The sequence below is a fragment of the Microtus pennsylvanicus genome, chromosome 10 (assembly GCF_037038515.1).
Source record: "Microtus pennsylvanicus isolate mMicPen1 chromosome 10, mMicPen1.hap1, whole genome shotgun sequence".
Lineage (NCBI taxonomy): Eukaryota > Metazoa > Chordata > Mammalia > Rodentia > Cricetidae > Microtus > Microtus pennsylvanicus.
The window spans coordinates 23,594,711-23,606,816 of NC_134588.1; the positions used below are offsets into that span (position 1 = coordinate 23,594,711).

The 12,106-nt window shown below is 41.0% G+C and overlaps 1 protein-coding gene across 1 annotated transcript in view; it reads right to left on the reverse strand.

Annotated features, from left to right (window-relative positions):
- Positions 1-1,185: 1,185 nt before the first annotated feature.
- Mcm6 (minichromosome maintenance complex component 6) overlaps positions 1,186-12,106 on the reverse strand; it is a 34,543-nt gene continuing 23,622 nt past the window's right edge. Inside the window, exons 11-17 of the mRNA XM_075987812.1 lie at positions 11,696-11,851; positions 9,372-9,500; positions 8,072-8,233; positions 6,277-6,412; positions 4,772-4,927; positions 3,022-3,161; positions 1,186-1,632 (exon numbers count right to left, since the gene is read on the reverse strand). Coding sequence (XP_075843927.1) covers positions 1,516-1,632; positions 3,022-3,161; positions 4,772-4,927; positions 6,277-6,412; positions 8,072-8,233; positions 9,372-9,500; positions 11,696-11,851 — 996 coding nt within the window. The 3' untranslated portion in view covers positions 1,186-1,515. The remainder of the gene's footprint in view (positions 1,633-3,021; positions 3,162-4,771; positions 4,928-6,276; positions 6,413-8,071; positions 8,234-9,371; positions 9,501-11,695; positions 11,852-12,106) is intronic.

Below are 12,106 nucleotides of genomic sequence, written 5' to 3' on the forward strand. Positions count from 1 at the left end.
TAGATAAGGCTGCAGGAAAGACGATGAAGCATTTTCTTTTTAATAATTCACAGGAAAGGGCCCAGTTCATTGTGGGTGATGCCACCCTGGGCTGGTACTCCTAGGTTCTAAGGCTAAATAAGCCGTGGGAAGTAAGCTAGTTATCCATGGCCTTTGCCTCCTGATTCCTGCCCTTTTAGAGTTCCTGCCCTAAAAACTTTTGATGAACAGTGCTGGAGAGGTATAAGTCAAATAAACCCTTTTCTCCCCTACTTGCTTTCTGGTCATAGTGTTTCATCACAGCAACAGTAACTGTGAGACAGGCCTTTAAAACACTTCACTAATGGGGCTTTCTCCCTAGTCCCTTTCAACTCTGTAGCTAGTTATGGATGGTTTGGAACTCTCTATTACCAACTAACCCGTTGAGATAAATTCTAGTCTATGATTTGTCTGTCTTAGCTACCTAGGAGCTGGGACTACAGACACGCTAAACACATCTGCTGGCTCAAGTTACTTAGACCTCTCATATAACAGAAAAGGTTGCTCTCTAGCTGGGTGATAGTGCCATGACTTCAGTCCTAGCACTCAGAAGGCAGAGGCAGGTGGATTTACAGGAGTTCAAGGCCAGCCCTATCTCAAAAAAACAAAACAACCAAAAAAAATAACAACAACAACCCTGTCTCTGTTGGCAAACAAATGAAATCAATCCTGATGACCGGAGTACAATCTAGGAAATCTCACGTGCCAGGAAAGATTTACTATCTACAATTTCTCTTGGGATTTGTACACAGATGCCACAGCATGCATACCCCCACCAAACAAATAAATTTAAGAAATAGTCTATTTCTTCTTAAAAAAAAAAAAAATTACAAAAAAAATTACCCTTACCTTAGGACAGAGAAATAAATCAGTACTGTAACAGTCTTTATACCAAAAGCCAGATGTAATGGCACACCTACAATCCCAGCACTCAAGTTAAAGCAAGAGGATCAATCATTCAAGATTAGTAACAGGCTACTTGGGACCCCATACACCTGCCACTCAAAAAAAGCAAAATAAACACCCCACCACCACCACCAAAGAAACACCCCAAACCAACTCTGAAATTAACTTCAGAAACTCACTTCCAAGGCCTCTCTACCACAAGAAACTTACTCATGGAAAGGGAGGCAATAATCAAGAGCACAAATGAATCCAACAAACAACTGCAGAACAAGTTATTTTATTTTCATGAATAAAAGCAGTACTTGGAAACAGAAGGGAACTTCCAGATATGTATATGATAAAAGCAGCAGGCTTTCCTAAACATGAAGACAAAGGTATTACAGAAAGAACATGATTGGGTTCTGACTTCAATAGGACAAGAAGCACAAAGTGTGGAAGCCTGTCCCAGTAGGAGGCTCACAGGGTCATGAATTCAGCTCTCACTCCTCAAAATCACTCCAGAAAGAGTCTCTCCTGAGTGTCACCAGGCTCTGGTGCAGAGGTAGGGCACCACAAGTCCTTGTGTCTGGCTGTACAGTTACCTTCAATATTTCAATCTTCAAGCAAGTAGTTAGGGTTGACTACCAAGTAGGGGTCTTCCTCAAAGCTCTCGCTTTCTTCCGTGGAGCCTTTCAGCCCAGCCTGGGTAAGCTCAATCAGAACGTGATCCTGTGGAACAGTTTGTCTTCAGTCCAAATCTTCTAAATGTTCGCTACTTACATTCTCTTGTTTCCTGTCCGAAAGCCCTTGGACCAGAACCACCCCTTAAAATCATACCAGTGTTCTCAGCTCCATTCTTACAGGATGCTGGCCTTTACTTAGAACTGCCAGAAAAAACTAAGACATTCAGCAGGTACTGTGATTTTAATAAGATATCCTTCACATTTTATTAAATGCTTGTTGATGTAACTTCAAAAAAGGAAACTGCTTGAATTTTAAGATTATACAATTGTATAAAATTCTCTAATATCTAAATCTGTTTTAGCCTCATTTACTGTTACCAGTTAATTTTTAATTTCTGCTGATAAGCCCTTTTTCATTCACTCCCCTCCCACTTTCTGAGACAATCTACACAGCCAGACTGGCCCGAAACTTACAATTTTCCTGCCCTTAGTTACTTGAGAGCTGGGATTTTAAGTGTGTGTGTCATCAGCAAGATTCTACTCCTCTTTTTCCTTTTTCTTTTTTTTAAACCAATTTATTCTGAAGAGTTCTTAGGCACCTGATGTGGGTGCCGCAAATCAAACCCGGGTGCTCAGGGAGCACATTGCATGCTCATCACCACTGAACCATCTCTCCAGCTCTTATTTATATTTATGAGATATCATACACAGGGCCTCTCACAGGCTAGATTGATTCTATTTCTAACTGGACTAACAATGGGTCAAAGATGCTACGGTAGTATACACCTTGTAATACCACCACTCAGGTGGCTAAGGCACAAAGACCTTGAATTCTAGGCTAGCTAGGCTTCACAGCCATGGAGACATGATCTCCAAGTAAACAAACAACAAAACATCTAAACATAATTTACCTGGAAATTTTCTCTCTGATCAAGTAAAAATAAATGTAGAACATGTTATCTGCCCTCTTCTTTCCCAGCCCCTAAACAAACTTTGCCAAATAAAATGGAACAACTTCAAACAAGACTGTTTACTGGATTGAGGAAGATGAAACAACAGGTGATGCTAGAGGACTAGCTGAGGACTTACCAGACAGCAGAGTGTGACTGGAGTTTACAGGGTGAAAACAAAGGTAACTACAGCACCACACAGGGGCTATAGATACAGCATAGACCTAAGGCTGACCAGCACATACAAACCCAGAATTCAATGCCAGTATAGTTAAAGACACCACAAATAAGATTCAAAAGCTACTTGTTCAGCTTTTACCTAAATCCTGCTTATTTTAGGAAAAGATGTACGTTCCTTGTTGTTAATTCTCCTTAACCACAAAACCCCAATGATTCAAAATACACAAACTCATCAAAAAGCCTACAAAGCAACCTGCTGATATAGGGACCCCCCTTACCCTGGAGCCCAGGCAGTGGATACATACGTAGTGTGTTAGACGATGAACAACCTTCTCTATGATCCTCTTTTTATTTATGAGCTCCTCTTCAGAGTCTATTTCTGACTCGATTTCCTTCAGGTACCAATTAACAAGCTCACTCCTCTTTAATGCTGACTCGTCCTCCTCTACAGCAAAAACACATTATTTAAAAGAACTGATATTTAACAAACTGCATTGCCAATTCATGGTGCATGCATGCGCACAAACACACACATGCAACAATAACAACAAAACAAACAAAAAAAAACCTTAGCTTTGATTATAGAAACTGCAAAATAAGGTGCAAGAGTTATGGCTTTGGTTTAGAACATGTGCTTAACAAGCACCAAAAACTGGGTTCAATCCTTAGTACCACACACATACAAAAGATATAAAATCAGGTATAACTGTAAGCTCCTCTTCAGAGTACTTCATTTTCTTTGTTCTTTTGAGATGGGGGTCTTCTCAATATATAGCCTTGGCTGGCTTGGAGCCCTGTCAGGAGCTAATTTCCTCCTAAAATCATTACAGGAACCATCACCCTGGGGAGTCTGCAGAGAACCCCACACCCCTAATTGTGTTAGGAATCGTTCTATTGACAGAGCCTACCCCACACCCAAATTGGCTGTTAGTGGAGAGCTATCTGTTAGTGGAACCCACCCCACATTCCAAACTATCTAAAGAACTAGGTGTGTCAACTCGTGACTTTCTGGCCTAGGTGACCTGACCGAAGGTAACCTCCTCCTGGCTACGTGACCAACACGGACCATGTGACCAACGTGAACCACGTGGCAAGAGCCCAGGCCCCTGTGCCCATCCTCCAACTCCTTACTCTATATAAGCTGTACCCCGTCTCTAATAAACAGAGGCTTTGACAAGAACCCCCTCGCTTAGCCTCATTCCTCTTTCCTAGCTCATATCTTCCAGATAGTGCCTCTCCAGGACCCTGGAATAACTGAACTGCCAGGCGGGTTACTAACCCTAGACTAAGTAACCCGCCAAGGCAATCAACAGAGCCCACTATGTAGACCAGGTTTTAAACCTGCCTCTGAGTGCTAGTACTAAAAGTGTAGGCTGTCACACCCAGCCAGAATCTACTTCCGATTCAATTTCTTTCAAGTATTAGGTGAAACCAGCTGTGAAAGTCTCCAGCACAGATTAGATTTTTGCATGATGAAAGAAGCCTAAAAGCTACCAGAGTTATCCTTGGAACTGTTTGGTCCCAAGCACACACATTGGGCAGCTCACAACCTACTCTAACTCTTGCTCTGAGGGATCCAAATGCCCTTTTGATTTCCATGGGCACCCATACACAAAAAGAATCAACTATAACTCTAACAGATGATTGTTTTCCTTCTGCCCACAGCTAACTGGAGAATGGTGAAACTCATAATCACAACAATCAGTTAAGGGTAAGAACTGGGCCAGTGTTCCAGCAACCGGTACTGATGGGCAGAGGAGGATTTTATTACATTTGTGGTAGCTATATAGATTTCTTGAGTTCAACTTGCTTGTAATGGAGAGACCATTTGTTGGGAAGAAAACAACTATTGTAATTTCACCTGCAAAAATGTTATGTTCTTTATATGATCAGATCTAAAGATTCTGCTTCAATATCATAAACACACGAACAGGAATGGTCTATAAGTCAACATAAATGACCATCTCTTCTGACAGAACACAATGCTTAAATCAGAAGTGGCAGAAATAGCATGTCAGAATGACAGCAAGAACACAGTGGAGAGCATATACTCACCTTCTTCCATTTTCCTGAGGTGGAGCACAATGAGGTTAGAGATTCGGCAGTACTCAGCAAAGCCCAGCCTCAGGGAGGGCTTGGAAACAGGTTCCTGATTGGCGTCTTCACTGGGACCGTTGATCCCATTCACAGGGGCTGGGCTGTCAGCATGACCTAAGGAAAGAAGTAACCACCTGATTGTCTTTGTGCCTTTAACATGCCCTCATCTAGCATTCAGGCACAAACTCCTTAAGCTTAACATGAACTTCAGAAAACAATCATTTAATAAATAAATTTGGAACAAGTTAATATCCTATTAGTGAAGACAACTCACTTGGGAGGAATATTAGGGATGGAGGTCAGAGACTTTATTGATATTTGATTGGCAGCAAGGCATGGTTGTGCACAGCTTTAAACCCAGCACTTAGGGGGCAGAGACAGGCGGATCTTTGTTGAGTTTGCGGCCAACCTGGTCTACAGAGCTAGTTTGAGGACAGGCTCCAAAGCCAGAAAAAAAAAAAAAAGAGGCTGGACCAGACAGAAGCTATAAATTTAATATAGTTTAGGCTACTTACCTAATGACATTTCCCCCCTGCATCCACTAGCCAATTTGCAGTGTTATGAACAAAAGCAATCTATTATTCACCTGTCTCAATGTGATTGAGAAGTTTAATTCTTTTAATTATCATTGTGCATATGGCCACTTGTGAGCATGCCATAGCATGTCTGTGGAAATCAGAAGATAACTGTGGATTTAGTCCTCTTTTACATGGATGCAGGGTAATGTTTTCTTTCAGTCTTTCAAGTACATATATTTTGTATAACTACTTAACTGTGCTTCAGGATTTTTTTAATATTTATTTATTTATTATGTATACAGCATTCCTTCCATGTATGCCTGCAGGCCGGAAGAGGGCACCAGACCTCATTACAAATGGTTGTGAGCCATCATATGGTTGCTGGGAATTGAACTCAGGATCTTTGGAAGAGCAGGAAATGCTCTTACCCTCTGAGCCATCTCTCCAGCCCCCTTGTGCTTCAGTTTAGAGTTAATTTAAAATCCATTTGCCTTCCCCTTCTGAATACATCTACTTCACAGCCATCGACCAGTGCATTAGTGCTATGGTGGTTTGAAAGAAAATAGCCCCCAATGGGAGAGGCACTATTAGGAGGTGTGGCCTTGTTAGAGAAGTATATCACTGTGGGGTTGGGCTTTGAGTCTCTTTTGCTCAACCTTCCCTCAATGTGACAGTCAGCCGACTTCCTGTTGCCTGCAAGATGTAGGATTGTCAGCCACTAGCACCATGTCTGCCTGCATACCATCATGTTCCTGTTCCCCATCATGATAATGAACTAAACCTCTGAAACTATAAGTGAGCCACCCCAATTAAATGTTTTCTTTATAAGAGTTACCATGGTTATTATGTCTCTTCACAGCAATGAAATCCCAAATTAAGACAGGTACCATGACATCCTGCAAGATCAGTTTCTATCTACAGACTAGTGATAAGCAAGCTCCTCACCATTGATGCCATCTGGGCCTTCATCCGTCTCCATCTGGATCTCTTCCTCTTGATCTAGGTTGACATCAGGCGTTTCTACACGGATGATTGATTTATTCAGTAACCGAAAAGCTTCCTTCACATGTTTAGGCTGGACCTAACCCAGTAATGAGACAATTTAGCCATGTAAAAGGATATTTTATGCCAAACAGCTAAGAATATTGTGCTCCTCCCCATGTACACTATTAACTCACCAAAATGGCTGAAATGACTGATAACATCATATATTGACCAAAACAAAGACTAACTCACCCACTGCAGTCATATACGAATTTGCTGTGGGACAATGGTTTTACCCTGTAAAGACTTGTTTCTTGTACTTGTTTAATAAAATGCCGATTGGCCAGTAGTCAGGCAGAAGTGCAAGTGTGACGACCAGGCAGGAAGTAGAGGCAGGGCAATGAGAATTCTGGGAGAGGAAAGCTCAGTCTTCAGCCTTCACCCAGAGGCAGAACAAGCAAGATGTGACTGCCTCACTGAAAAAGTTACCAAGCCACGTGGCTAACACAGACAAGAATTATGGGCTAATATAAATTATAAGAGTAAATAAGAAGCCTGAGCTAATAGGCCAAACAGTTTATAATTAATGCAGACCTCTGTGTGATTCTTTGGAACTGAAAGCTGCAGGAACAGGAGGGACAGAAACCTTGGTCAACACAAATTAATACAATTGTTTAGCAGACTCTTTCAATAAAGGCACTTGGCTTTTAATTGCAAAAGCAATATGTGTACTTTCTTCCCATTTTATGTGCATACTTTTCTTTGTGGTCTGCAGAGGCCAGAAGAAAGTATTGGATCCCTTGGGAATGGAGTCATAGACAATTGCAAGCCATTATGTGGGTGCTGCAAATAGAACCAGTGTTCTCTTACCTGAGCCCAGCAGTATGCACTTCATGCATTCTTAACCATTTCCCCAGCTCCACTTTCTTTCATTTTTTTCTTTAAGTCTTTTGAGACAGAATTCTCTGTGTAGTCCTGGCTCTTCTTGAACTCAACAGATTTGCCTCCACCCCGCCCCCCATTACTTCACAGTACTGAGAACTAAATCCAGGGCTCAACACAAGCACTCTATCACTCAGTTACATGCATAAACCTTGTTTCACTGACTTGAGACAACATCCTATGGAGCTCAAGAGGACCTCAAACTTGAATCGGATCCAAGGATGACCCTACCCATCCCTTTCAAAAACAAAATTTGAATTCTAACTGAACTTTGTATATAGAAGTACACAAAAGCCTTTGTTTGAAGCAGAGATGTATGGCTTCCAATATCCTCTCCCTCATACTCTAATATTTGCTTGTGAATCTAGGGCTCAAAGAGCAATTTAAAACCCATGGAGCTAAGGGTATAGATCAGTGCCAAATGTGTTTAGCATGTACAAGGCTCTAAACTTAATCCCAAGCACACACAAAAATCAATAGCCAAACCCAACACACACTGATTACACCATCCTTAAGGAAAAAGGCTCCTTCTGAGACAGGAGACACAGCCACATTTGTATTCCCAGCCAAAGGCCAAGGACACTTGCTTGAGATATGCTTCTCTGGATAAATGATTACTTACCTCTATCTGTACTCCACAACTGATTAGAATAGATTATCTGTTACTAACAGTCTATCTACTTCATAACTGCAAGACAGCAACCTTTCCACTGGGAGAATAGTACCAACTGGTTCTGAAGGTTCCATAACAAAGGTAAAAACATGCCCACAAGCCAACTCATGCATTCCTCTGTTATCAGAGGGACTGTGGTACCTCGTCACAGCAGTGCATCCGGGCCATTGATTCTGAGAGGCGGATCATACTCTCCAGCTGTCGCACAGTGATTCTCCATGAGGACTTAGTGACCCCAGAGCCATCCCTCTGGCGGAGGCGTTTGTATTGCTCCACAATGAAGTCCTCCGACTCTTTGGATATCTGTTTCAAAACCAGTCAAGTCAGGGAGACGCTTACACTCACTTCCCTTGATGGGCTACAACATTAAACTTCAGTTAAAGAGGATCCCATGTGGGAACACTCTGGGGAACTTAGAAGTTGAAACTTTAAGCTATCACAAAGACAATGAATTAGTTCAGAAACCGGTATTAAGAAGCTTGTAAATTCCATGTACTAATTTTATGAGCATAAAGACAATAGACTAGTTCAAGCAAATGACCATTTCTAAATGACATTTAACAAACGAAGCAATAGAATAAAAAGAAATGCCTTTTGCACCTCAAGTGTCAAAGCTCACTAACTGAATTAACACTCAGACTAAACTTAAGGCTCAGATCAAGAACTCATGCTGGCTTTAGGTAAAAAGACAGCATACACTGACCTAAGAGGCCCTCAGTTTTTAAGAACAAGAAATGTACAGAGGTACAAGTATGTAGTCCTGTGAACACACATTCTTCATACAAAAGTCACTCAAAATCCTACTTAATTTTACTGTTAAACAGAGTTTAACTATGTAAGCTACAATATCTGGCCAAAAATTTTTTAATAGTATCTAACAAGTCAAATATAAAAATTATTCAAATTAAAAATAATCTCTCAACCATTTCTGAAGAAACGAACTAGTATTCAAAACAAACAAAACACAACTTAAAATTTAAGGAGATTATAGTGCACTTAGCAGGTTTTAAAAGGAGCATACCAAGTTGGGAAAGAAAAGTAGTGGGGGTCTGGGAGGAGTGAGGTCTGGAAGTGGGAGGTAGATTTATCAAAACACATTATATTCAAGTATGAAATTCTCAAGCAATAAGTTAAAAAAGATTTAAGGACACGAAAAAGATAAACACATTAAGGTATATCGGCACCTTCCTATAAACTAAGCAGTAGGAATCTAAAGCAGGATTATGTTTGAAGCTTGCCTGGTCTATATAGTGGAGATCCTGCCTCAAAAGATCAAAACCAAAACCAAAACCAACCAAAGCTAAAGATAAAACAAAATAAAACCAAAACCAAGTACAGGTTCAGTTAATTTCAACTTAACTCATTTATTTAAATGGTTTTAACATACACACACATGCATGCACGAACGCACAGCTTATGCAGGTACAGCAGGGCAGATTACCTTGGGCTTAAACTGTCGGGCAAAAAGAAGATACCTTCTGATATCATCAAGGGAATAAACTCTGTCAATCGATTCTTCAATCCTTGAATGCAAGTCTACTATACGCCTAGCGATAGCATAATCTGTCACCTAATTTCAAACAAGAAGATAACTTCTATTAATCCAAGTTAGTGGTGACTCCAAAGTACCCCATAGGTAATTTATAGGTACAAATGATTTCTCATCTGGGCATGTAGTCAATGCCTATAATCCCAGTACTTGGGAAGCAGAAGCAGGAACAGCAGCAGTTCAATGAAGTTAACATTAACTACATAAGATGTTCAAGGTCAGTATAAACTACAGGAGACCCTACCTTGAAACAAAGACAAAATTAACCTCTATGCTACTGAAAAAAGTTATTAATAGGTACCAACATTCTGAGCAGTTTTATTTCATTTTTTAAGATTTATTTATTCTATGTGCATGAGTATTTTGCCTGCAAGTATGCCTGTGCACTATGTTCATGTCTGATGTGCACTGGGATGAAAAGAGGGCACTGGATCTCCTGAAATGAGTTATAGATGTTTGTGAGCCATCATGTGGATACTGAGAATTGTATCTGGGTCTTTGCAATAACAAAGTCTCTTAACTGTTGAGCCATCTCTACAGCCCCACAAGCAAAGGCCTCACAACAGAATTTTTTAATTAAAAAAATAAATACATTTTATGCTCGGTATGGTGGCATATGTCTTTAATCCCAGCACTGGGAAGGCAGAATCTCTTTGATCTTGAGGCCATCCTGGCCTGCATAGCAAGTTCCAAACCAGCCAGAATTTTGGTGAGACCTGTCTCAAAAAAAAAAAACCAACAACAATAAAATATATTTTCTGTGTATGGTGTTTTGCCTCTGTGCATGTGTTTGCACCATGTACATGCTTGGTGCCCACAATGGCCAAAAAAGGGCTTCAGATCCCATGGAACTGGAGTTACAGGTGGTTGTGAGCCACCACATGGGTGTTAAGAATTGAACCTGGCCCTCTGCAAAAGCAGTAAGTGCTCTTAACCAATAAACCATCTCTCTAGAAATATTCCACTTAAAAAATATATCTGGAAGGAATGGGCTACCTTTAATAACCATATTTGCTATGAAAACAGAAAAAAGAACTAGTGGGGAGGAAGGGAACCCGCCACAACAAACAGGCAGATCTCTTGTGAGTTTGTGGCCAACCTGGTCTACAGAGCTAGTTCCAGGACAGGCTCCAAAGCTAGAAAACAAAACAAAACAACAAAAAACAGGTGGTAGTAAGTAAGCAATTAGAGCAAAGTTACTGTTTGACAGGTGAATGGAGATGACACAAAGCCTGAGGTCGCACACCTATGATCCCAGTCTTTGGGAGGCAGACGCAGGTGATTCTCTGTGATTTTTCAGCCTAGTCTACAGAGTTACAGGATAGCTGGGGCCACATAGATACCCTGTCTTGTCTTAAAATACAAACAAACAAAACTCAAACGCTAATGAAATCTAGTAGCATATGCTAACTTAAAAATTGATTTTAGGGGGCTGGAGAGATGATTCAGTGGCTCAGGGCACTGGTTGTTCTTCCAGGACTTGGGTTCAATTCCCAACACCAAATGAGACAACTCATACCTACCTGTCTGTAGGTCCAGTTCCAGGGCCTCTGACACCCTCATATAGACATCCATGCCGGCAAATACCAATGCACATAAAATAGAGTATAAAATAACAATAGCAGAGCTTTACAGGGAACTCATTACATGACAGTTTCCTCAGGAATGTGTAGAAGCAAACCTCATAAAAACCCCATAAAGAAGATATTAACTTTATTTTATATAGAAGCAAACTGAGTCCCAGAAGAGTTAAATAATCTGTCCAAGGACTTAGTAAGTAGTGGAGACAGGACTGGTCAGTCTGGCTTCAGGGTCCTCTCAGTCATTACATTATTATCCAGGAGTTAACTGTGGTCATGTACTTGTTAAGGGGAAGAGGAGAAATCCAAGTCCTCCCCCAAACATTCACAACAGCAAGGCAGTTTTATTTAGATAATGTTTCAAGTCAGGTTGGAAGCAGGGTTTTGCACTGTTACTACTAAATAGAGGAACTCCCTGCTCAGCAAATGAGTACAGCCCGCAAAGATGGCCACAGTGGGTTACAGAGTTCAGGGCCAGCATGAGTCACACTAAACTTTGTGAGGTGGTGGAGAGGGTGGGCTGTTTGTGTTATCACACACAAATAACTCTGGCCAGAAGTAGTATAACCGAGGGGCACCAAAGGTCAAAAAACTGAACACAAATGGAAAACATGAACAGATTAAGTGGTTGGTTACCTCATTGCACTCATCCACCAAGATAAAGAAGAGATCAAAGCGGGACATGATAGGTGCCGACAGACTGATGTTCTGTTTCAGTGATTTTGATCTGTCATAGTGTCCGCTGACAGGGTTTGCTGCAGCTAAAATGGATGTCCTGGCATTCAGAGTTGCCTGAATGAGAAAAAACCATGAGACTAAAGAACAAACACAAACAGGCCAATATAGATACAAGGAAAAGTTGTGTCTTATGCAGTTAACAAAACAGAAGTAAAATGATGCAGCAGGCTTTCTCGGACCACCAGCCCCCAAATCATGACATGGAGACTTATTATTTGTTATGAATGCTTGGCCTTAGTTTAGGCTTGTTCCACTAGCTCTTATATCTATTTTAACCTGTTTCTCTTCATCTACATTTTGCTTCCGGGC